Raw genomic sequence first — 27,451 nt, 5'->3', positions numbered from 1 at the left:
GAGGGCAGTGGGCACGGAGCTCCTGCTTCGCCGAGTCAACTCCTGCTTGTTCAACAACCCGTTTCAATATATATATATATATATATAAATATATATATATATATATATATATATATATATATATATATATATATATATATATATATATATATATATAAACGCACAAGTACTTTGTATGCTCTTTTTGTATATATATATATATATATATATATATATATATATATATATATCTACGCCCCGCTGAGGTGGTCTACTGGCTAAGCTACACGGCTGCTGACCCGCAGGGCGTTGGTTCGAATCCCGGCTGCGGCGGCTGCATTTCCGATGGAGGCGGAAATGTTGTAGGCCCGTGTGCTATGATTTGGGTGCACGTTAAAGAACCCCAGGTGGTCTAAATTGCGAGAGCCCTCCACTCCGGCGTCTCTCATAATCATATAGTGGTTTTGGGACCCTAAACCCCACATATCAATCAAATCAATTATCTATCTATCTATCTATCTATCTATCTATCTATCTATCTATCTATCTATCTATCTATCTATCTATCTATCTATCTATATATCTGTCTGTCTGTCTGTCTGTCCGTCCCTATCTATCTATCTATCTATCTATCTATCTATCTATCTATCTATCTATCTATCTATCTATCTATCTATCTATCTATCTATCTATCTATCTATCTATCTATCTATCTATCTATCTATCTATCTATCTATCTATCTATCTTGCCACCTACGACATTTAGCACAGAATGCGAAATGCGAAAGAATACGCTTAGAATGCGAAAAGCCATGTTTGGAATAGAGCCCGTGCGAGCTGCATCATAGCGCTCATCAGTTTTCTCAACAGCCGACGTTGTGTTCGTCGTTGTCATTGTGCAGTGTGTATTGCCAGCGGCCGTGGTATCGCTGTTGTCTAACTTACCGTTTCCCGGCCGCACGTTCAACCAAATAAAAAATTTCATCTAGGACACAGCGACTGCTGCTTTAGTTAGCGTCACGACCCTGCGATAATATGAGTGAATAGTTCACAACTAATCGCTGCACGAACAGAAGCCTTATTCGACGCGTTCATTCTTTATACAAAAAACACCTTTATTCCGAACAGGGAATGGCAATCTGCTTGGCTAAATGCGACAGGGGGTGGCAATCTGCTTGGTGAAGTGCAAACTGCACGTTTGTTCTTTCAGAAACGTCCACTATTTTACTAGGGCTTGACACAGACCATGTTGTGGCATATCTGTAAAAGAAAAGATGGATGAGAAAATTGATCTACTCGTTTCCTGCTTAGAAACGATATCACGCGATTTACAGTACTGTGAATATTAGAATAAAGTAAAACCTGTGCATGTCTGATTAATATGACTGTTCTGAGAGATGTATGCTCTCCCCATGCGATTGAAAGTTGAATTTCCCAAAATTGTCAATAAAAGGTTCCGGAGGATCTACTTTTTTTTTTCTCTGTGTACGCATTTATTCCGCTTGTGTGAAGCAAACGCAGGGACATCTTTTCCCACGAAGTATTTATGAGTGTAACGAAACGTTAGCTTACGCCTTTGAAGATATGTTGCTGTACTGCTGTGGCGTATATTTGTTCTACAGAAACTGTTGATTGCAAGTAAGATAATGACACATGCACAGCCTCCCAAATCTTTAACCATCTTGCGTAAGTGGCGACCTTTCTGTGCGTCAGCGCCATATGGCGAAGTCTAGTCGCAAAGAGTCGAGGGCAAGAAAAGAGCATGTCCGTAAAGCACGCTCAGCTGCGCCTGTCGTTTGCTGGGCTCCTTCTACTTGAGAACTTCACCTTCTATTGTCTCGCTTCAGGTGAACAGACAGCGTGAGCTCGCTAATAACTTCTGTCATATTTCTTTTTTTAGAAAAGACGTTGCAGTGAAAAACAGAGAAAATATTTTGGAGGGGCCCTGAAACACTTTTTTGAGTAATTATTGAAATAATTCACTGGAAAAGCGTACTGCCTCACAAATTCGAGACCGCAAATTTTTTTAGAATCCGTCCAGTACGAGCGGAGTTACAAAGATTTCTCGCACGCTGCAAACGCATTCTCTCTTTTGCTGTTCCGACGAAAGCGCTGGAAGCTAAGCAGGGAGGGGTGGGCGAGGGCCAAACAAAATATGTCACGCACGCCTTGTGACCTTAAATATATTTTCTTTTTTTTTCTTCGAAAACGCGGCTTTTTTCTCAGTGTGATCGTGCGCGCACTCAAGAATAAGTGCCAGCCTCCCTCGGAGATCTCTGTAACGACCGAGCGCGCCATGTTCAAATCAGTCAATGGCTGATAGGTGGGCTCACTAAGAGTGGTAGACGAAGAAGGGGCTTAACAGCGCAAACCACAGGAGGGGATAGAAGAGACGAGTTCAGAGCGCTCAACCATCTCTTCTATCCCCTCCTGTCGTTTCCGCTGTTAAGCACTTTCTTCTCCTACCATGCAGCCCCAACCAGCCCAATCAAGCACCTTGTTAAAGTTTACTAAGAGTGATTTTTAGGCATATAGTGATTTGTCGAGAGATTAAAAAGCAATGTTTAGCTGACTTTGATCATTTAATGTGAATTTTAGGCAAGGTACTGCGTTATATTGTTTGGCTCGCTTGTTCTCGAGAGCCTCTACTACCGATCGGCAGCATTTTCTGACTATGCTCAAAAAGTGGTGCAGGGCCCCTTTAAAGATACGCACTCGTACACACTCACGATAAAAGCAGTAAATCTACCCATTAGTTGCAAAACCTTTTACATAGATGTGAAAGGTTTCGCTAAGCATGGAAATATTTTTTTTGTATATATGTCTTTTCGAAGACTTGCCACATGAACGGGTAATCAGGGGTGCACTCTTAGTTTTCACTTGCCCTAGAAGAGTAAAAACATTTCTCACCTTTTGCGGTTCAGTTTCAGAGCAGGGTGTCCCATCTATCGCAAAAGACGTGCGGTTCTGCATCTTCGCATGGCTGTAAGTATCGTGTACCAAGCAGCGAAATACGCACTGCTCTAGGTCGGATTGAAGCTGTAACAAAAACAAAAATGTCGATGCAGAACTTTCCCCTCGTGGTATAGCCCTGAGTTCTTACGTTCTATTTAATAATACATCTCGAGGTCCAAATAATAAAACTCAATTATACCAAGTTCTCGATGAGGGAAAGAACTTCCATATTTGTGCAGGCACACCCGTATGGTTCCATGTGGCCGTCACATAGAGTAACGAAACTATACCTTTTCTTTCAAATTTGTTTTTATTGAAAATGACTGGCGAAACAGCGACCATTTACTTCTACCTTTGGCAAAATAATTTTGGTACGTGGGATTCAACGCTATCGCTTCAAAACATATGGTTCTCTTAGGCAGGGTATACGTTTATCTTGACAGGGATGTGCGCCCCGCCCTTTCACTTCCAACGAACGTGGTAGTCGTGTGCGTTCTGATGTACTTGAAGGTGCTACGGCCCTAGGTCGGCACTTTGAAAGACTACTCACTCATACTCACTCACCACAATTTCTTCAGCCTTCACCCTCACTCATGTTCATACTCACGTCTACTCTCACTCATAGGACCTCACTCACGTTCATACTCACGCGTACTCGCACTCAGAAGTCGTCTCTCATAATCATATAGTGGTTTTGGTACGTTAAACCCCACATATCAATCAATCGCAATTATGAGTACTCACTAACGTTCATACTCCCTCCTTGTCACACTCAGAGTACTCACTCACGTTCATACTCACTCCTTCTCACACTCAAAGTACTCCCTCACGTTCATACTCACGCCTACTCACACTCACTCTTATTCACTCATGTTCATACTCACTCCTTCTCACACTCAAAGTACTCACTCACGTTCATACTCACTCCTTGTCTCACTCAGAATACTCACTCACCTTCATATCACTACTACTCACACTCATGAGTACTCACTCACGTTCAAACTCAATTTTACTCGCACTGAAAGTACTCATTCACGTTCATACTCACTATTACTCATACTCATGAGTACTCACTCACGTTCAAACTTACTCCAAGTCACACTCCAGGCCCTCACTCACGTTCATACTCACGACTACTCACACTGATGAGTACTCACTTATTTCATACTCATGACTACTCACACTTGTGAGTACTCACTCACGTTCACAGTCACGCCAGCTAGCACTTATAGGCCCTCTCTCAAGTTCATACTCACGACTACTCACACTGATGAGTGCTCACTCATGTTCATACTCATGGCTACTCACACTTATTGTTCATGGCTCACGTTCATACTCACGACTACTCACACTCTTAGAGAAACACGGACTGCTGGGCGAGTTGGTAATTCAAATTAACTGAGGTGCGCGAAAAATTGAAGTACAAAAGGAAGACATCTCGAGACAGCGTGCCATGTCCAGGTGTCTCCTTTTTGTACTTCAATTTTTCGTGCACCTCAATTAAGGCTCATAGTTACTCACTCACTTTCCTACTCGCACCTGCTCAAGATCAGAAGCCCTCACTCACCTCCGCACTCGCATAAGAATTCACCTTCATACTTACGCCTGCCCATACTAAGCGCACTCACCCACGTACTTTTACATTCACATACTCATCATCATCCAGCAGGACAAAGGCCTCTCCCCTGTTCCGCCAGTCAACTCGGTCCTTTGCTTGCTGTTGCCACTTCATACCTGCAAACTCCCTAATCTCATCTGCCCACCAAACTTTGTCTTCCCTTTTCCCGCTTTCCTTCTCTTGGAATCTACAAAATAACCGGCAGAAAACGAAAGCAATGAACAACAACCTCGAAAGAAAACAGCGCTTCTAGATAGGTGGCAGTGCACTTGAAGTTGGAAAAGGTATATACGTCTACTTAGGACAGGTAGTAGCTGCGGAGTCGAGCCACGAAACTGATGGAGCTAGAAGAATAACCCCCGAATGCAGAGATGTTACTTGACTCGTACTTGACTCGTTCTTGACTCAAGACAGTCTTGCCGGTCGCCATAAATCGTTCTCGAACTTGCGGATGACTTGAAGGCGACTTGGCTCGATCGAAGTCAGGACAAGTTTCAAGTCAGCTGCGGGGCTAGCTTGAAAGTGACTTCACGCGTTATTTCAACATGGCCACCTCACGAATGGACGTCGCGTGAAAGGTGGCCGCTTTTGAGTCTGCTTGCCGCGCCATAAGCGTAGCATTTTTTGAGGCGCAATGCCTGCCGAAGATTCTTGGAAACGCTTTACGTGACCAAGGAATTCCGCGAGAGTTCTACGACGAGCAACGATTCCACGCTAGGTACAGATTCATGAAGAACGCCGTGGGGCAGCTGCTCGTTATGTTGCCGCTCCGTGAAAGTGGGGACAACCGAAGACAGCCCGTGCATCCAGTGTTACAGCTACTCATGGCTCTCAGGTTTTACAGCGCAGACACATTCCAACCAGTCACCGGAAATAAAGTCCGCATTGCGTAGTCGACAGTGTGCCGTGCAGTCGGGAAAGTTACGCTACTCATTGCAAAGCACCTGTAACGCGATGCTGGTGCGCTTTCCGCAGCCGGCGAACTGTTATGAAGTGGCTGAGTTCCCTTGCGTTACAGGTTGTGTCGACTACACACACGTGCGTATTAATAGCCCCGGTGTCGACTACGCCGAAGTGTTCCGTAACCGCAAAGGCTATTTCTGTTTTTCTATAACACGACGACATTTTCCATCTCTTTCGGTAAAAAAAAAAATTGACTGTGTGCTGTGTCCGTGTGCCTCGTCTATCCTTTCGTCCCGTCTTGGGCACTGCTTCTCGCTCAGAAAGGCATCGCTTGTAGTACATCGCTACGTAAAATTACACACACATAAAAAAAGAGGTGCCCCTATCACGGGTTTTTTTTATCCGCGTCCCCATGATGCAGCGATGCATTGCTGCACTCCGCGAGACAGAATTCTGCTGAGGGCAATGTCCTGACCCCCGCTTTTTCTCTTGTTTAACAAGCTCAACAAGAGGATACGAATCACATTTCTTCTCAGAACTTCTATTTTTTTTCATAATAACTGCGACCTAGCCCATTACAGGCATGCACACAGGCGAACAGAAAGGCAAATACCATGGAAATCGCGTCACCTCGTGAGCCAGGTCAGCACAAATACATGCCATGGTGTTCGATTGAGAAAAAAAAAAACGACGAAAGAACCCAACGCGATGCTTGTTTCGCCTCCAAACAAGCAAGCGTGGAGAAACGCACCGCATTTGGGTGGCCACTAAAGCCAGCGGGCAACGAACGCTTTGCAGAAGCAACACTGCGCATCGCTGTGGTGGCAAGCACTACATGCCGCTCGTTAGCCGTAAAATGGCAAGAATAAGCTTGTGGCCCTTCGTTTTTATAGTTATATCAAAACGTATGGTCTTTTTTTGGTGTAATGCATGCCTTACGCGAACAACTTCATTATTACCCTCGTTAGCAGGCGAGCAGCGTGTTTCTGCTTTGAAGCTCGTTCTTGACTTGACCAAGCAAGACAGCCTGAGCATCTATGAAACGCGAAGGCTGACTTGGGCGTTTTGAAGTCCGCTGCTTGCTTCGCGCCGACTTGCTCAAGTTAAGTTGAAGTTGCAAGCCAAGTAACATCTCTGCATTCGGGGGTAAGAGTGGGGTAAAGAAGATTCGGCAAGCATTTTCAGCTCATGGCTGGCAGATTGTCACTACCTCCTCAAGACGAAGGTAAATAACAGCTGCATCTTGCCGGTACTTACCTACTGAGCAGAAACCTGGAGGCTTACAAAAAGGGTTCAGCTTAAATTGAGGGCGACGCAGAGAGCGATGGAAAGGAAAATAGTAGTTGTAACCTTAAGAGTCAAGAAGAGAGCAGAGTGGATCGGTGAACAAACCGGGGTTAAGGATATTATAGTTGAAATCAAGAAGAAGAAATGGACATGGGCCGGGCATGCAGTGCGTAGGCAGGATAACAGCTGGTCATTAAGCATAACTGACCGGATTTCCAGAGAAAGAACACGGGTTAGGGGGAGACAGTAGGTTAGGTGGGCAGATGAGATTAGGAAGTTGGCGGGTACATAATGGCAGCAGCAAGCACAGGACCGAGTCGAGTGGTGAATCATGGGAGAGGCCTTTGTCCTGCAGTGGACGTTGTCAGGCCGATGATCAATAATAATATTGAGGTTGCGTTACGTGTACTCAGCTTACTCAAGAAACAATCGAGCTGAACAATTGTCGCTTTCTGTTAGGGTCGGTAGGCTCCACAAACGGGCAATTACTCAGCGCAATTACGACGCACCTGCACATTCATTTGCGTTACAAGCACTCAAAACGCGCTTTCTTAGGCTACGACGCACGCGCGCGAAATAGAGACGCTCTCGACAGCTTCAGTATACTACACGGCCGCCGCTATGATTACCCGCCAGAACCCAAGACGTTGCCATGCCATCCGGCTTGGCCGCTTCGTTCGCTCCACTGCCCCTAGCCCCTTCTGACTGCACTAGCGAGACAGGCGGGCGCCGGGGCCTCGCCCCCACGTCGGCGCCACGGCCACCCCGGCCGCCCGGCCACTGATAGGTGTTCTGTGGCCCGGCGCGACCGTCGAGACGGCGCCTCCCCTCTCTGCCTCGCCTTCAGATGGAATGGGTTGCGTACGGCAGTTTTGCATTCGAGAAATTGTGCGCATCTTCGGAGATGTTTTTCTTCCTCTGTGGGTTGCGCTCACGCGGAGACTTCGTTGGCTCCGTGCCCGCACTGACGATTGCAGGGGGCCTTATTTATGGATCTGTGGACGCGGTCAAGGTTCATTGGAAGTGTGCGTACGCAGGGTTATCGCGGACAGCCGAATGAAAAGGTAATTAACGAGTTGCGTTATGTGTGTTTTTGTACTAGCCCGCGTTATGTGAATGATAGAAGAAATTATCAAGGGTGATTGAGCGCTTATTGCACATTGTGTCTGCACTGTTGAAGGCATAATAAGCCGCCGAAAAGTGAAGCGAGGGTAGAGATTGAAACGGCGATGCGAACTGGGTCCGATTACGCTATCGCATACTATAATATTGACGGCGAAGCTCAACCGTCCTCCAAGCTTTCCTTTTTTTTTTCTTTATGGGGCACTGGGAAGGCGAAGTTTGCACACAGCTTCGCGCTTGAGAGGTCATGAGATCACTTAAGGTTTTAGTTCAAGGCATCCTTCACTTGAGGGACAACGCAGAGGTAGAAACTGCAAAATCGCTGCGCACAATGTGCGTAGCGCACACAATGTGCTTTCTCTCGTGGGCCATTTTAGCGTTTTTTTTTTGTCGCTTGCGCAGCGCATTTCTTTTTTCTGAACCGGCTCGTGCGGCGATTCTCGTTAAAGGGCTTCTCAAGACCTTGTTGTTTACATGTATTATCAGCGCGTTGCGTAGACTGAAGGCGCAAGAGGTAAGTGCAGCAAGAACGGTAGCTATAGAGACAGGCAGCTCAAAGTAATTCAGCCTAGAAAATTCTAAAACAATAAAATGGACGGCTACTCTCAACCCGAGTTTTGCGCGGTCATCTCGCCTCCCCCCCCCCCCCCCCCATCTGAAGTGGGATGGCTCCCCCAGTTTCCAAACTAACTGAAGGCTTTTACGTACAGGAAGCTTGCATGCCATAGTGCCCGTTATCTCCAACGTAATGAGGACGCCGTTGCGATGGTTACAAATATTTATCACACTCATAGTAACTCACTCATGTTCCTACTCGTTGCTACTCACACTCAAAGCAACTCCCTCACCTTCGCAGTCAAGTGTACTTAAAGTCATGAGTACTCACCCACGTCATACTTGCTCCTAATCACACTCATGAGCTCTCCCTCACTCCTAATCACACTCATGAATACTCACTCACGTTCATACCAACGAATACTCACACTCATCAGTACTCACTTATGTTCAAACTCCTACTCTCACTCATAAGTACTCACTCACGTTCATACTTTCTCCTTCTCACACTCAGAGTACTCACTCACGTTCATAATCACTCCTAATCACACTCACAAGCTCTCACTCATTCCTGCTCACACTGATGAATACTCACTCACGTTCATACTCACGGATACTCACACTCATGAGTACTCACTCACGTTCATACTCACTCATACTCACACTCAAAGTACTCACTCACATTCATACTCACTCATACTCACACTCAAAGTACTCACTCACGTTCATACTCGCTTATACTCACACTCAGAGTAGTCACTCACGTTCATACTCACTCCTATTCACATTCAGAATACTCATTCATGTTCATACTCACTCCTACTCACACTCATGAGCACCCACTCACGTTCATACTCACTTTTACTCACACTGAAAGTACTCATTCACGTCCATACTCACTCTTACTAATACTCATGAGTACTCACTCACGTTCTATTCACTCCTACCTATACTCATCAGTACTCACTCATACTCACACTCACCATGTTCAAATGAGTATGAATGAGTGTGAGTGAGTGTACTCATGATTGAGTATGCCGAGCTATGGCCAGCCTATGGGCGGCGGCATTTTATTTGTATGTCAGGCTCTATGGGACAGGAAGCACTGATTGTGTTTTCAAAACATTGCCGCTCCGCCAGCACAATTTATCTATTTATCATCCGGGTTCCGGCATATCAGCAGCATGTCACACGTGGCTGTCTACCTGTCCTGCATTGCCGTGACATGGAGCCCTTCATATTCAAACATCTCTAGAAGGACGAAAAAATTCTGATCTCGGTTTCACAAAGTTCGCGATGTAACAGAGCACGAACGTAGCCATCACTTCTTGAAATCAAATTTTAACTGGAAAACCATGAAGAATTCACAAGATTTTCTTGTTCTTATTTTATTGTTGCTTGTAGCGAGCTAACACTAATGTATTACCGGAAAATAAAACAAGCTACACTTAATGGGCTTAGAAGACGGGGAGTACATCGCATAAAGGTCTGGCAGAACCTACGTGGGGTGTCATTGTACGCACGCACTTTAGATCAGGGTCTCTTCTCCACATGCCATTAGGAGCATTTTTTTTTCGGCCTGAAAGTGGACTTTGTGGGGCTAAAAACAAAGGTGAGTGCCCACAATGAAGTCGGTCGTTATTTCTTTTTATCCCGTGGGTCATGAAGAAGAACAAGTCATCGCTTTCTTGGAAACACGACAAAGATTCTGCACTCGCACCTCACGCACATGCCTGCCTTAACAGTCTACTAGCTCATGAAGCCTGTGGAACGCATTCATAAGTACCCATCCTTCTCTATTCACATATACAATACCAGTAGGATTTGGAGAAGGTACCGCCTACTAGGACGGAGTGGGTAGCCACCCCCCAAAAGACCTAGTCAAGTTCGCTGTGTATCAAGGCGGGACCAAATGGTAGGTATACCCTCGTAGCTACCCTCCTTCTCTCGTGCTATTTTGAAACCATATAGGTAGCACAGCTTTCTACGCCATTCACGAACTGTCACTCTCTACTTTAAACCTTCCTGGTTTGTATGAGATTCAACATTCTGCCACTGAACTCTGTTAATGGGACGCCATCACCGGGCTAAAACCTAAGGTGGTGTTTTCAACAGCCAAGTAGCACGAAGTTCACATTCTCGTTGTCGTAGCCGTAAAAGCATAGGTTGAAGATCGTGCATGGTGAACCCCAAATAAAGAAGGATTTATCTAAGCAGTTTCGAGTCTCAGACGATACATGTGTCAATATGTGTTGGTAGCTGAGAGTCTTATCGGCGCTGAAGATGTGGGTCGACAACCTAAAATATCCAGTTCTTTATGCTGCCTGAAAACGAGGTGTATATGAGTACAATTTACGTTTCGCTGACGTAGAATTTGGTGTATGTCGCATAGCTATTGTATGTCTAATAGAGGCGGGTTTCTTTACAATAATCACCGGCATTTGCCAACACATCTGCCATTTGATTTCTCTCGATTGCAGTCTATCAGAATCCAAAATGCAGAGTGATGGTCTTACTTTGGAGCTTCTGAAAGGTCTTTTGAGAAAGCCTTCCATACATGCGGACGTATTTTATCTCAATTGACATTTTTTACACGTGCAAAAGAAAATCCGAGATTACGATTTACCCACTTGGTGTGGTTTACATCTCTCTCTTTTTTTGCATGTCTGTGTTCTCAAACCTGTTCCAGGTAGCCTGCCGGATACTACCATTGTCTTTATATTCTTAATAATATTACCTGGAGCTTTACTTCCCAAAACCACGAGATGATTATGAGAGTTGTCATTAAGGAAGGCTCCAAAATTTCTGCCATCTGGTGTTCTTTATCGTGCACTGACATTGCACAGCTTCGCAAAATATGCTCTACGATGGTATAAGCGTCAATGTTCTCATCGTGTATGTACTTTTTCATGCAATTTACACTGGCCCCCCAAGCTACAACGCGGTAGCCTAAAAGTACAATGCCCTAACCAAGCATGGTGTAACGGCTAGAATGAAATTAGCGATTTAGAATCCTCGAAGTAACTTTTCGGCCATGAAAATTAAGTTGCTACATTGTGAAAGAATAAAATTGACTAAGTAAAGATAGTCTCAGTGGCCAATGTTACAACTCTCGCAGTGTCTTCGCCCATTGTGTACTTCAGTTGTGTAGGCCGAGACACTTTATTTTACGTTCTTTTTTGAAAGCCCCCCCATAACGTTTGTCTTCTCATTCACGCATGTAGTGCTAGCAGTGAGTGGTAATCACTTGCCAGTGTGGTGTAAAAACTCAAATTGTAGTCACACTTAAATATAGCGATTGTATTGAGCAGCTATTTCTGTCATATGTGATTGAACCGGTTGGCATTGAGGCCATCTACGTCTCATCTTTTTTGTTATAACACTTCTCGTTCAATTTGTATATTATAGCGTGCCAAGAACACATTCATTCGAACTATAATTCATTTCAGACCGTGGTATTTTTTGCAACTTTTTATCGAAAGTTTGGTACCACACACCGATAAAAACGTCATTGATTCACCTGTAAATCATTTGAGAAGAATATAGAAGACGCACGTCTCACCTTTATATAAGTGGAGTTCAAGTATCTGGGTTCCCTGTAGTATTCCTTACAGAATGTTTGCCCATCCATAACATCCCCTGGAAGGTCTGCCGCCTTGTTTGGTAGAGAAATGACGTGGCATACGTCTTTTCGAAATAGACATTTTGAATATCGCCACCTGCAGAGTGATAGATATATAATGTCCAAATCTTTCCAAATAAGGCAAAGAGAATGGCTGCTAACTGTGAAGTTCTTTTTGCTGTTTCATTCATGGCGAAAATTCGATCGTCTTTAACGGATATAGTTTTGGCCCGACAATACCTTGGACTCAAGATGTGACAAGTATTGATGCGTATAGGTTTTGTCCTAACGACGTAAGGATAGGTTGCAGCACGGTTGTATACTATGATTGATGTTTCACGTCAAATATAGGTATTTTTCACGAAATATTTGTATTTGCTTACAGTATGTTAGTCGAAGTCGATTGGTTCAAGCATCTAGCAATAAAACGAATGAGTCGATGTTCACTCCACTGATTTCAATCACTTACTCATAATTAATATTCTAACCCCTGAAGTAATTCTCATTTTCCAGTGTATAGCAGTGCTTGCAATGTTACGAACGCAGCTGGAATTGCTACCTGTGGCTCCAGGACAAACACAATCGTTCGGAAGCGTGAGCTGCTCTGTACGCGGTAGCCGCGTTTCAGAGGAGTCGAAATGCCACTAGCCTGTCTACCTAAACTTAGTTGCACGTCAGCGCACACCTGATGTTACGAGTGGACATAGTTCCATCCTCCATCATGAGCACCAGACGAATAAAGTTTTTTTGACCTTTTCAGTTCGGCGTCCCTCATGATCACATCGTGGTTTGTAAAGTAAAATCTCAACAATTAACAACAACAACAGCAACATTATTATTATTAATATTAACATTAATATTAATATTATTACTATTATTACTATTATTATTAGTGGTAGTAGTAGTAGTAGTAGTAGTAGTAGTAGTAGTAGTAGTAGTAGTAGTAGTACTCGTATTAATATTCACAATATGGTCAAGAGAGCCGCCCAGCGATGTGTTGTAGAATGATCTCCAATAATAAGAACTATATTTTTGTGTGTTTCCGCAAATATTTAAAATAACGAATATTTTCCAAATAGCTTGAGTAATTCGTACGGGGGGAGAACACCAAACAAACAAAGCTTTGGAGCAGCTAAAGATTATTTTTCTTCTTTTAAATCTTGCAGTGATCCGCTCACGGCCCAACCTTTTACGAGACTACTCATGCTTTTTATGATGTTGATTGCCGCATGCTTCCTCTGAAAAGTGGAGATGTAGTGTGGCCGAAATTTAGAACCCGAGCTCGGCCGGGCCCGCTGACTGTGTCGAAGGCGCACCGAGACCGACGCTGGAGAGCTGCGAGTCCGCCCCCCCCCCCCCCCTCCTCCGCCCACTTCTATTCAAAAATAAAATCATGGGCCTGGTTCGGCTGCATGTTATGATGTTTGCAGCGGAGACAAGATGACGTCTTTTAATAATGTGACATTCCACATTCACCATATCAAAGTTAAGCGTAAGAAAACTACAAATAACCGTCACTCTATGCAACGATTACATTTGAACGGGGCTGGAGCGGAGCCAAGCTGTGAAGCAGACCTGACTCGAGACAATATGTATCGATCACGAGTGCGGCCGAGGAAGTTGTGTGAAATTAAGCAGTCAAATGGTTCAAGTTTTGATGAATGGTGGTGCGTCTACGTCAGATATCCCGATCGACTGAAGGTCCGTCGGCTGCTCTCATCTGGCAGCCGGAATCGCCAATATCTCTTCCGAGTAGAAAGCAAGCATACAATATGCAAACTGTTATTTCTTCTAGAACTTTGGCACCTATGATTTAATATATAATTACAAAGGTCACCTTGTCTGACTTCACCCTCTCCCCTTGCGTTTAGGGTAGCGATGTGAAAAGAGAACAGAAGAAACGGGGTGCGGTGGCTGCAGTGAAGGCGCTACGGAGTGGAAAACACTTCCGCCAGGGCGTCTACATTTTAGACTTGACTTCGATTTGCATCTGGTATGACCCGCCCGACTGAAAAACATTGTAACCCGAGACCATCCCGCGTCAGAAATGAGAGGACGTCAGCCCGCCTGAGCAGGACCCACGGGTTGGGCCGGGCTCGATCTTTCGGGCAACCCGATGCCCGTTTCCACCTCTACTGAACTCTCCCCTTTTGCTGACGTTTTACGATGTTGAGGCTGTATCGCGTTGATCAGCTCTTGTCTTCACCTAGCAATAACTGAAGCTTCATGCCTAACAACAGATGCAAGTGTTGTATTTGCGTAAACTGTTCTTGCATGTATTGATTTAAACGCGGATTGTTGCACGGTTTTGGTGTGCAGGCCACGTTGTGATGGTAGCTTGACTTGCTTCATTACATATTTAGCTGTATTTCTAAAGTTTGGTTGAAAATTGTTTAGTTTTTATGTCCCAATTTAAAGGAAGTGACAAACTCTGACGTTCATAGCGCTAGTGAACGCAGTATTTGAAACTAGAGTCATAAAATACTACCATAGCTCTAGTCCCGGCAGTAAAGCTTATATTTGTTTACCTTATTGTGGTATATCGTGACGACGAGTTTCTGGAAAACAAATGTCCTCCAAGGACGTACCATGAACTTTGCAAGAACTTTTATCTGAGGAGGGGAAAGTATCCGCCACTGCACAGTAAACTGAACCGGCCTCAGGCATTACCGCTCAGACTTCTGCAGGTCGGGGCATACCCAAGTCCCGCACTCTTGCACAAAATTTAGCCTGAAATTCAGACGTCAAACATTTGCGCGCTTTGCTCAGACTTTGCCAGTTTAGATCATATTCTCTGGCGGTGCCCTGCGTTACGGGTCGAAAACGTTGCATCGTCAAAGTGGTATGCTGCGCTACGCAGTATGAATTTAATGACGCAGCTATGCGCAGTCGAACGGGCCCACGACGTGGCGGACACGTTAGGCCTATCTGTCCCGACGTGGGAGCGGCCCGCTATGCGCTAGTTCGCCCCGATGGACCTAAATATTCTTTTTCCATACCATACGATACCATTGTGGTATATTCATTTGGTCATACCTAACTGAATATTCTTTGGTGACAGTTTGTGAATATCTGTTTCAAATAAAATGTTGCTTTCAAGAATTGTTTTGAAAATGGTCTACTTACTGTTCGAAAATTATTTTTACATTATTCATTTACTATTCGTGTTTCATTCACTGTCATCACTATTGATTTATGCTTCGTTTCGTTTCCAAAATTTACTATTCCCACATCCCCAGTAAGGACTTATTCTTTTTCGTGTTCGTCGAAGTACTCATCGTGTAAATGTGGATCTGTTGCTTGTTATTTAGGTTGGAAAAATAGCCGTCAGATTTGGTATAAGCAACACGACACCTGAAGTTTTTCGGCAAAATTGACATATACAACAGAATACAGTAAGCACACCAATGGATCCCTTTGTTAAAAAAAAAACTATTTTGCACATGGGCATGGGCATATGTCTAACAAGGAGGCGGAAGACAGCGTTTTTTGTTTTGTCAATAAAAACATTTCTAATTGATGGTTACTCGCCTAGCCTGGAAAAACTGGTTTATTGTCAGGTCGATGAACATTACTGTTTTGTTTCGACTCTGTCACCTAAACAGAAAGCGCAAATGCTCCTTGTTTATGGGCTTACAACTGTGGTTCAGGTCATGTACATTATCTTGATTCGCAATAAAAAGCAACAGATTGCAATCAGTTTTCTTCTTTATGTGCAGTTCCTAACTATAAAAAAACAAAACATGTATTGTGAGTATTGCCGGGAAGCTTACGTCAAAAAGTCGGCGATGTCATTCTTGCTACAGTTGGAAAATGCACAGCTGTTATTCCCGTTCCTTCGGGGGCTGCTCATTATGTAACCCTCATCACTCGAGCAATTCTTTGCTGCGCCGTGACCGTCATGGTCAGCGTTCAACCTGTAAAAAAGGAATGTCAATATATACCCAGGCAATCTTCAGGAAATAAGTGAGATGAGAATAACAAGTAAGCTTTTTTTCTATGAGCTCCGCACATTATTAACTTCCCTCATCTCTGTTTCAAGAACATCACATGAAACTCATCGCTACTTACTTTACAATGTAGTGCTCGCTATTCCAGGTTTCTTTGTTATCGGCGGGAATTGAGCATTGCGGTCCCTTCTGTATGCACATTAAAAAGATAATTCATCAGCCGCCTCATGCCAAATACAGTTGTCCTCCTGTGGTAATTGAACGTATGTGGCATGTAGCTATACTGCAGCAGTTGGAACGGGGCAAACTCGAAAACGGTGAGCACCGAAGTCTGAAGGCTGCATTTTCTGGGCGAAGCAGTTCTCTTTCGTACATGTGAGCAAGATAGTTACTCTCTATCAGCATGTTTTATTCGCCTTGGAAGGAGAGCAGCCCGCCACTACTGCGTCTCTTATAATCATATGATGGCCTTGGGGTGTTAAGCCCCACATATCAATCAATCGAAATCCCCTTGCAAGGGCAACTTGAAAATATTTTATTTCAATGTAAACAGTGCTACCAAAAAAGAAACATGAGGATGATGTATTCACTGCAAATAAGGTTGCAATGAAGGTGAAACTTCTCGCTCACCTAGCTCGGTGCTTCGAAACTCTATTACTACAATGAGGAACATTGTTTTATAGTTTTCTAGCTATAAACCACAATGACATTATGAGGTATTTCATAGTGGAGGGCTCCGTAAACTTAGACCACCTCGAGTTTTTCACATGCACTTAAACCAAAAAAGCTTGTGCGCTAACACGCGCCTCTAGTATTTCGCTTCTATCAAGGTTCAATCGCCCCTGTCGGGAACGAACCAACGGTGTTCGCGTATAATTGAGCACATTAACAAGTATGCCAACACAGGCGCAGGCACTTTGCGTATGTACCTAGTTTAACATTTCTTGTAGTGTTTTATTTCAGCGAGCAGACGCAATTCAGCAAAGATCTATATAGTGTATTCCATATAACCGCAGCTGTCTCTGTCAGGTATATGTACAGCCTCAGCCACGTCTCTGTAGAGCACGTGAGCAGCCGGTTTCACCTTTGCGGAGCGAAACCTTGAGGCTGTATCGGGCTCTGACATGGTGCGCTTACCAACTAGGCCATGCATGCTTTTGACACACCACTTCAGAGCCCGAAACTGCCTCAAGGTGTCGCCCCGCATAGCGAAAACTGGCAGACGTGGCCATGGTTTTTCTCCCGTGACTAGATAGTGAAATGATATGGGAGAGTGGTGCTTAGGCCTAATGTTTTGTGTAAACATTCACTGACAATTGCGATATTGATTACTGGCAATTTTGAATAGGTTGAGACGAACAATTTAGGAGATACGTGCATGCATGTACACTGTCAATATTTATGAATTGCAACACGGGAGCTTGAGGCCTATATACGCCCTCCAGCGGCCGCTGGCAGTGCACCGAAGTTGGAGCGAAAGCAACCAAAGTCTCTTTTCGCGTCATCTCGCGGCGAGCAAAACAAGCACCCATTGATGATATGGAACTGCTGGCAAGATAACGCCCTCCTCCTCAAAGCAATTAGCAAGAGGCCGGTAGTCACCTTGAAAGGTGAAGGCGCTGCAAACTTGCTGCTGATTTCATATCAGCAATGAATGGATGTTTTGCTACAGAGGGAAAAATTAATTGAAAAAAAAAACATAGAAAGGGGCGCTAATTCATAGTGTTGTTCCACCATGCAGTTGTTCAACCATGCATTAACAGACTGTGCATTATTAGTGTCATCCCGAAGCTATGACAACAATTGGAGTTTTTAACAAGCAACAGAATTTATAATATATACATATTAACAATAACAGTTATATATCTCTCATTTTAATATACTGTTTTACTAGTTGTCTTCCCAGATACACTCGCTTTTCTCCAATTCCCGAATTCATAAAGAAATTATTTACCAAGTGCGGGATGCTAACGTGCTCCCTGCCGGTACTCCAGATCTAATATTCCAACTTTAACACTGACTTTATTCTCTCCATTTTACATTCATCATCATTTCGAGGATTGTGCGAAATATTTTGTAAACCTTCAATCAAGATTCTTGCTTTTCTTATGCGTAGATACGTAGCCCAGAAACCGCAGCATTTCCTACATATCATATATGCTTCTTCTTCACTACCCCCATATTACTGGAAAAATGTATTGTACAGTGTATACCGGTACACATCCGCATTCTGTTTAATCCGCGATAAAAACACGAGTATAGATTAAAAGGAAGACACGTTATTATTCAATTGCTGAGCAAATTCTGAAGGCTACTATATTGCCAATTATTCCGTTGGCTGGTAAACACCATTTCAACACTCAATACGTATTCTAAGTCGCAAGCGTTTTGAGCTCCTCAAGGTACTTACAAATGAGCGATTTCATGAGCCGATGTCTGGACACCAGAAAAGGTAACAGGCCGGTCCAACCCTAAGGCAGCTTTGCCATTCCTGCAGGCCTTTCCCTTATTTGCCATTCCTGTGTATTAAAACACAGCGTGATCATTAAAGCTGAAGACGACCAGATGGATGATTTGTAGCTAGAAAAGATGTTTTTTTAATGATTAGTTTTAGCGAGTTGTCTGCTAAGAAGATGAAGGAACCAGTTTTTTAAAGAAGTAATCCCTTGACTATAGGGATGAGGGTGGGAGGCTGAGGATGAAGTGCGATATGTGTTAAGAAACAGGGAAACCGAGGCACATCCTACTCGGTGAGAATGGCGCAAAGTGAACCAGTGCACGCGAGTGCGTTGCAGATTTATGCTATATGCACACATCAGCTGGCGGCGTGATCCTTGATGTACCTGTCCTTATCAAACTGCTCAGCGCAAAAAAATGTTACACAACGAACACAAGAGATGAGCACTAGTGCAGACTTCTGAAACTGATTATATATATATATATATATATATATATATATATATATATATATATATATATATATATATATATATATATATATAAATATATATATATATATATATATATATATATTGTAATGATGAATGTAGTGGGTCATGCAAACCTCGGCAAACACCGGTGGCGGCATGGCGAATGGGTCCGGTGGCGGCATGGCGAACTGCCGTTTCAAGCACGTCTGTTTCATCTTGCAGATTGCCGTTATCGCCGGCTGTCCGGATGTTCTGATGCATGGCCCTTCAAGCGACACACTGCGCAGGCTCCTACCACGATTCAGCGGCGATCGTACTGACGGCCATGTGCAATCTTCGACGGGGCGGGAATCTGCTGCTGCTGATCGTGTGCAGGATTTTCCGCCTGTTGACGTGATTTCGATCAACCATCTGTACTGTTCACGGCATGGTACAGTGGCGGCGCTGGCAGCGAGGATGCCCAAGGATATAAGAGCGGCAATGTGGAACCATCACTTCAGTGGGTCCGGTGGCGGCATGGCGAACTGCCGTTTCAAGCACGTCTGTTTCATCTTGCAGATTGCCGTTATCGCCGGCTGTCCGGATGTTCTGATGCATGGCCCTTCAAGCGACACACTGCGCAGGCTCCTACCACGATTCAGCGGCGATCGTACTGACGGCCATGTGCAATCTTCGACGGGGCGGGAATCTGCTGCTGCTGATCGTGTGCAGGATTTTCCGCCTGTTGACGTGATTTCGATCAACCATCTGTACTGTTCACGGCATGGTACAGTTGCGGCGCTGGCAGCGAGGATGCCCAAGGATATAAGAGCGGCAATGTGGAACCATCACTTCAGTGGGTCCGGTGGCGGCATGGCGAACTGCCGTTTCAAGCACGTCTGTTTCATCTTGCAGGTAACATACAATTACAAATGCTGCAGAAGTGATAACCGCTGTTTGCTGCTGCTACCGGACCCTCTGAACTTTACTGCCGTTGTGACACATCTGGTGCATTGCTTAAGAGTATCATTACTGTTACTTTGTGGCGACATAGAGACCAATCCCGGTCCCAAAGTTGATGAAATGTTGTCGCAACTACTGTCTGGACAAGGCCGTATCAGCCAGGAATTAGCTAGCCTATCTGAAACAGTTGCATCGTTTGAAAATCGTCTAATGAATGTTGAGGCAATGGCGGCGTCTGTGTCAAACATCATACCACGTGTAAGTGAACTGGAGCAGACCGTTGGTACGCTTCAAAAACTAGTTGGTAAGCTTGACCGTCAGAACGATGAGCTAGAAAACAGACTCCGTAAAAACAACCTGATAATTCATGGTTTGCATGAGACACCATCCGAGACGACTAACCATTTGCTTGAGTCTGTATTGGATCTGCTATCAGTTAAACTCGGTGTAAATTGTGACGACATAGAGCGTTGCCACAGGCTTGGAGCAGTAAGAAGAGATAAACCTCGGCCGGTAATCATTAAACTGATGGACTTCAGGTCAAAGATTGCCATCATGAGCAACGCCCGAAAACTTAAAGGAACTAAAGTTTATATAAATGAGGACTACTCTGCTCGGGTTCGACTGGCACGTAAAATGCTGTGGCAGAATTCGCAAAATATGCGCAAGAATGCTAGGAAAGTGAAGCTTAAACACGACACCCTCACAATTGACGGTGTTCGTTACACGTGGGACACTGATAAAAAAGCCATTATCAAGGTTTCTACGCACTCGCTTTCAGCGGGGTCCGACTCTGTGAAATCGGCTTCTGCGCAAGCGCTTGGTATAAACTCAGCTTCATCCGCTTCTGTTTTCGCGAAGGCTGATTGACGTTGTGATCGGAATATAATTGTCCTCAACTTAAATGCGAGGAGTATACTAAACAAAATTGAAGCTCTGAACTGTTTAGTGGAATGCCACAGCCCATCAATTGTCTGCCTTACTGAGACCTGGCTAAATGATACTGTTATTGACAGCGAAATTTCGCCTGCTGGTTATGCGCTTCTTCGGAAAGACAGGCGTGCCGGACGTGGAGGCGGTGTGGCAGTTTTAATTAAATCTAATCTTGAATTTTCTTTATTACCTGACCTTCCGGGTACAGAAACCATTTGGTGCAAAATATACATTAAAGGTATCGTAATAGTTATTGGTGTCCTCTACCGTCCTCCTAACTCCGATGATATTGTCCCTGCTATTAATGATTACCTTGTCAGTAACAAGTTGTACGATTGTAGGTTACTTTTGGCTGGAGATTTCAATCTCCCGCACGTTAACTGGAACTTACTTATCCCAACAGGGCGTGACAGGACACTTTGCGCTTCCCTGATCGATCTGGCGGTTTCTTTTGGGTTAACTCAAGTTGTAGATACCGAAACACGCAAGGACGCAATATTGGACCTTGTATTTGTAAACCAGCAACTCTTATCGCACGGTGTAAAATGCGAAGTCATCGATGGGTTATCTGACCATAAAGCTGTCGAAGTTGCCTTGAACTTAGTGTGTCCACCTCAAAGACCTGAGATAAAAACTGTTTTGAACTTTTCTAACGCTGATGATACTTCCGTATTGGACACTTTAGCTTCATCTTATGATGAATTTGTATATTGCAGTGAATTTTGCAATGTAGATACGCTGCTCCTTAAGTTTTGTGACATTGTGCGTGAATGCCAATCAAAGTACGTGCCTCAAAAGTATATTAAACGGAACCCAAGACACCCATGGTATAATAGAGAAATCATTCAACTCACTCGTCGCGTAAAGCGTTTACGTAAGAATCGTCATTCCAGGTGTAACGACAATGTTTCTTCATTTAATACATTGAAAAGTAAATTAGGCACTAAAATGAAAGAGGCTAAAAACTACTACTTCAGCAATACTTTGGCTAGATTTATGAAAAAAAAATCCATCCAGGTTCTGGAGATCGATTAGTCCTGTATCGTCTATACCTTCATCATTTATTGTTAATGACCAATCCTGCTCAAATCCCGAAGCTATAGCAAATGCCTTTAATAATTATTTCAAATCTGTTTTTTCCACTGATAACGGCATCAAGCCTTCGTTTTCTGCATGCAGCAATCTGTCTGCTCTTCCTGATCTTGAAGTAAGCTCCTCTGGAGTACATAACCTTATATTAAATCTTGATGTAACGAAAAGCTCTGGCCCAGACGGTATTCACAATGTCTTTCTAAAAAGATATTCGGAGTGGTGTGCTAATTATCTTACTGTAATATTTAAAAAATCATTAATCTCTGCAACAGTTCCCCAGCTGTGGAAATTAGCAAACGTCGTGCCTGTATTTAAGTCTGGAAACAAGCAATTAATACCAAATTACAGGCCAATATCTTTACTTTCTACCAGCTCTAAACTTTTGGAGCATATCATTCATAAATATATTGTAGAATACCTAAATGCACACAATATACTTTCCCGATCACAGCACGGTTTTCGTGCTTGCTATTCTACTGTTACACAGTTGCTTGAATTTACGCACGACGTCGCTTCTTCTCTTAACGACCGAGGACAGATTGACGCCATATTTATTGATTATTCAAAGGCCTTTGACTTGGTTTGCCATGCTAAACTTTTAGTTAAACTTCGCACATTTTTTGGTGACAATAAGCTAGTTGACTGGATAGCAGATTACTTGCGGTCACGCACACAATTTGTTACGTTTAACCATGTGAAATCGTCTGAAGTACAAATCACTTCAGGGGTGCCCCAAGGTTCGGTGCTTGGGCCGCTCTTGTTTATTATCTACATAAATGACGTAGCAGAAATTATCGGTGACACACAAATTAAACTAAGAATGTATGCAGATGACTGCGTTATCTATAACACCATCTCTAGTGTTGAAGATCAGGAAGCCCTGAACAGTGTTTTTTCATTGTTTTGTAATTGGAGTGAAAACTGGCAAATGTCAATTAATTTCAAAAAAACTGTAGCCATGACCTTTTCAAATAAGAAACAGCCTCTTAGTTTTGCATACACTAATAATGGTGTCAGTCTAGCTCGTGTCACGGAGTTTAAATACCTAGGTGTAACTCTGACAACAAACTTAAAATGGCGCACGCACGTCGAAACAATCTGCAACAAGGCTCTTCGAAAACTTTGGTATCTCCGACGCACTTTAAACAACTCGACAAAAGAATGCAAATTGACAGCGTACAAGACCTTGGTCAGGCCCATACTTGAATATGCGTCGGTTGTTTGGTCGCCTCACCATAAACATGACATAGCTATGTTAGAATCTGTTCAGAAGAAAGCAATAAGGTTTATTTTTCGTCGCTATGACCAGCGGTTCTCGCCTACTTCGCATGCGCATGTTTTATCACTGCAGTCTCTAGAACATCGGCGCACTTGCGATCGTATCATCCTCCTGCATAAGACTGTTCACAACGGCTTGGGTGTTCTAGCGCCCATTTCTTTTGTTGCAGTTTCTGCGCGCCGTACCCGACGATTTGATCCCTTAAACATTACGCCCTTTAGAGCTAGTCTCGACTGCTTTAAGTTTTCCTTTTTTCCGTGGACCGTGGATCTATGGAATGAGCTTGATGGGTCTCTGCGCAGACTCGATGCTCTGCAATTCGAAAAAGAGTTGCGTAGTCATGTATTCTGATAATTTGTTTTACTGTTTGAACATTTGTATTCCACTCCTGCAATGTCTCAAAAACTGATACAGCAGTATTTGTAAATAATAATAAAAATAATAATAATTGTCAGTGCTAAGCACGAGACGCTCGGCCCGGACTGTCGCTGATTTCGCTAGCTAGGCCTACGCTCCTACCTGGTCTCGAATAACAGTTCTGACTGTCTCAGTTCTTTATTATAATTGGTGGAGTTTCCGGGGTCTCCTTGCAATCCTGGAGTTGCGAAGCCAGACTCTACCTGCTGTCATGACCACTGCATCTGCCACAAGCCCTCCTCCTATGGCTTCCCAGGCAATCGTGTGCTCCGGCGCTGTCCGTCAGCGGGATCCTCCAATATTCAGCGGCACTGACGATCACGAAGTCGACAACTGGCTGGCTACTTCGAACTCGTGAGTGTCTTGAACAAAAGGGACGAAGCCACGAGACTGGCCACTGTCGGCATTTACCTGAGTGGCGTTGCCCACTTATGGCTTCGGAACCATGAGACCGACGTTCCCACCTGGACAGCATTCAAGGCAAAGTTCAGCGAAGTTTTCGGTCGTCCTTCTGTCCGCAAACTTCTTGCGGAGCAGCGCCTTCAGTCGAGATCTCAACTGCCTGGTGAGCACTTTACAAGTTACATAGAAGACGTCATTGACTTCTGCAAACGCGTCGATGTGAACATGACAGAGGTGGACCGCATCAAGCATATCTTTAAAGGTATTGACGAGGACGCCTTCCAGAGGCTCATTTCAAACAGCCCTGCTACTGTCACCCAAGTTACCGAGCTCTGCTATGATGAGCTCCGCCGGCAACGTCTCGTCACCCGCCGTGCTGTCCCACATTAGGAATTGATGTCCTGCTTAACTCCCTCGCAAGACCCCGTCCTCCTCTCGCAGATCAAAGATTTTGTGCGCGAAGAAGTTGCCCGCCAACCTTCGCTCATCTCTGGCCTACCGGAGCGCAGTGCGCCGCTTAGCACTACTCTACGAACTATTATACGAGATCAAGTGTCTGAGGTCTTTCCTCCGCAGCTGGTTCCATCAGTCAATGCACCATTGACGTACGCCGAAGCAGCAGCACGACCACGACCACAGACGTTCCAAGCGCCGCCTCCACTGCCTGCTCCTGTTTATGCCGCCCAGCCGCGACTACCTCCAGTTCACCGAGTCCCTAATCCATGGCGCACTGCCGACAACCAACCGATCTGCTTTTCGTGTGGTCTACCTGGGCACTTCGCACGTCTGTGCCACCGCCGCCCACTCAATTCACGTGAAAACCCACGTCCATATGAGAACGATTACACGTACACTCAGTACACTCCAGACCCCGAATTGTACGCTTCTCGATCAAGCCACCGACCAGCTCCTGATCGCCGATCTCTTTCTCCACGTCGACGCTTGCCCTCCCCGATGTGCCGACACCCCCCTACAATCGACGCGGAAAACTAAATGACGCAGTTCCCGAGGCAAGAACTGCGTCCTCGTCGCAAAGCACAAGCCCTCTTCGTTCACCGCCGAATGTAATTAATGCCGTTCTTGAAGGTGTGCCCGTACTTGCCCTTATTGATACTGGTGCCGCAATTTCTGTCATCGCCGAAAAGGTTTGCCGTTCAATTCGAAAAGTGACAACGCCTTACTTGGGTTCATGTCTTCATACTGCCACTGCACAGCCTGTGCAGCCTCTGGCTGCGTGCACTTCCAGACTTGTAATTCAAGGAGTGCCCTACATAGTGCAGTTGGTAGTACTCCCACACTGTTCTCATGACATCATTTTAGGTTGGGATTTTCTCTCCCATCACCAAGCCGTCATTCATTGCGCCAGTGCCGAAGTCACCGTTTGTCCCCTTGGTGATGCGCTACCAGTGCACGATCGCCCTTCCTACGCGAAGTTGGTCATTGGTGACGACATCCAGATCCCTCCACGCGCTACTGTCTTCGCACCTCTGTCGTGTTCCGCCGTCATCGACGCTACCGCATTCTTCACGCCTTCCGCTGGTTTCGTTCATCGCCACTTATCACCACCCCTAACGGCTCTTCCTACTCTTCAAGGTGGTGCGACCAACGTGCCTATAAGGGATCCGTTCCCATTCATGATTACGCTGCTTCGAGGCGAATGTATCGGTTCGATAGAATCATTCGAAGCCATGGCTACGCTTGACGTTCCTGATGAACCATCGGAAGTCAATGCCCTCTTCTGCAGTTCCGTGAATGACCCATCCACTACCGACATTTTCAACCGTGTCATCGACGAAGGCCTCAACCCAAAACAGAGGTGTGAGCTTTCAAGCCTCCTTGACAAGTTTCGGCCATCTTTTGACAGTCGTAGCGCTACTTTAGGTCAAACATCCACCGTATGCCACCAGATCAACACAGGTAATCACCCACCACTACGGCAGCAACCATACCGTGTTTAGCCGACTGAATGCCGTGTCATCGATGAACAAGTAGGTGACATGCTAAAGCGAGGCGTCGTTCAACTATCAAACAGTCCTTGGGCGTCGCCAGTTGTTTTAGTTAAAAAGAAGGATGGCAAGATACGCTTTTGCGTAGATTATCGTCGCCTAAACAAAATAACACGAAAGCATGTTTATCCTTTGCCTCGAATCGATGACGCCCTCGACTCTTTACAAGGCGCAGAGTTCTTTTCCTCCGTTGATCTACGCTCTGGGTACTGGAAAGTGCCCATGAATCCGGTTGATAGACCAAAAACTGCCTTTGTTACACCAGATGGCTTATACAAGTTTAACGTGATGCCATTCGGCCTATGCAATGTACCGGCAACATTTGAGCGCATGATGGACACTATCCTACGAAGCCTCAAATGGAACACGTGTTTGTTCTACTTAGACGATGTAGTGTTATTGTAGCCCGATTTTCCCACGCACCTTCATCGCTTGGAACAGGTTCTACGCTGCCTCTCTGCAGCAGGCCTCCAACTCAACTTAAATTAGCTGTCACTTTGGAGCGCGCAAGCTGACCATTCTCGGACATGTCTTGTCGAAGGATGGCGTTCTTCCTGACCCCGCTAAGCTACGTGCTGTTCGCGAGTTCCCGAGGCCCGCGTCTCTCAAGCAGCTGCGTAGTTTCATTGGGCTTTGCTCATACTTCCGCCGCTTCGTCCGGGATTTCGCCTCGATCATGGCGTCTCTGACAGACCTACTTCAGGGAGACCGCAATCTATCTGCGTGGTCTCCAGCCTGCGACAGTGCCTTTGCGAAGCTCCGTGAACTGCTTACAACACCACCCATACTGCGTCATTTCGATTAGAGTGCTCCCACAGAAATCCACACAGATGCTAGTGGTGTCGGTCTTGGCGCTCTACTCGCCCAAAGAAAGCCTGGTTACCAAGAATATGTTGTTGCGTACGTGAGCCGCACTCTTACAAGAACAGAAGCAAATTATTTGGTAACTGAGAAAGAATGTCTAGCGATTATCTTGGCCATTACAAAATTTCGGCCTTATCTTTACGGCCGCCCTTTCGATGTTGTTACCGGCCACCACGCGCTCTGCTAGTCATCCTCCCTCAAGGATCCCTCAGGACGCTTGGCACGATGGGCTTTACGGCTCCAAGAGTACGACATCCGTGTCATTTATCGCTCAGGCTAGAAGCACGCCGATGCCGACGCTCTTTCGCGTTGTCTCCATTGCGAGTGTCTCCATCCAAGACAACCTCCTTCCACTATCAGGACCCATCAACATAGCTGCGGAGCATCCCAAAGATTCGTGGATTGCGTCTCTGATGGATTACCTATCTGAAACACTCACCCACCCGCCATATCGAGCGCTACACCGACAAGCCTCTCACTTCGCCATCCGTGATGGAATACTTTATCGCCGCAACTACCACCCTGACGGTCGCAAATGGCTACTCGTCATACCCAGGCACCTCCGTACCAGCATATGTGCTGCTTTCCATGCCGA

The 27,451-nt window shown here is 45.0% G+C and overlaps 1 protein-coding gene across 3 annotated transcripts in view; it reads right to left on the bottom strand.

The window, feature by feature from the left end:
* Positions 1-1,101: 1,101 nt before the first annotated feature.
* Positions 1,102-27,451, bottom strand: part of LOC119186778 (A disintegrin and metalloproteinase with thrombospondin motifs like) — a 64,154-nt gene continuing 37,804 nt past the window's right edge. For all 3 annotated transcript variants that reach the window (XM_075890011.1, XM_075890012.1, XM_075890013.1), the window contains 5 exons: positions 18,402-18,510; positions 15,815-15,958; positions 11,982-12,138; positions 2,890-3,018; positions 1,102-1,239 (listed from right to left, as the gene is read on the bottom strand). In XM_075890011.1, the coding sequence (XP_075746126.1) occupies positions 1,207-1,239; positions 2,890-3,018; positions 11,982-12,138; positions 15,815-15,958; positions 18,402-18,510 (572 nt within the window). In that variant the 3' untranslated portion in view covers positions 1,102-1,206. The remainder of the gene's footprint in view (positions 1,240-2,889; positions 3,019-11,981; positions 12,139-15,814; positions 15,959-18,401; positions 18,511-27,451) is intronic.

Source organism: Rhipicephalus microplus, chromosome 3 (genome assembly GCF_043290135.1).
Source record: "Rhipicephalus microplus isolate Deutch F79 chromosome 3, USDA_Rmic, whole genome shotgun sequence".
NCBI classification, from domain to species: Eukaryota; Metazoa; Arthropoda; class Arachnida; order Ixodida; family Ixodidae; genus Rhipicephalus; species Rhipicephalus microplus.
The sequence above is the reverse complement of the archived record's forward strand: the minus strand, read 5'-3'. Positions and strand labels throughout refer to the sequence as shown.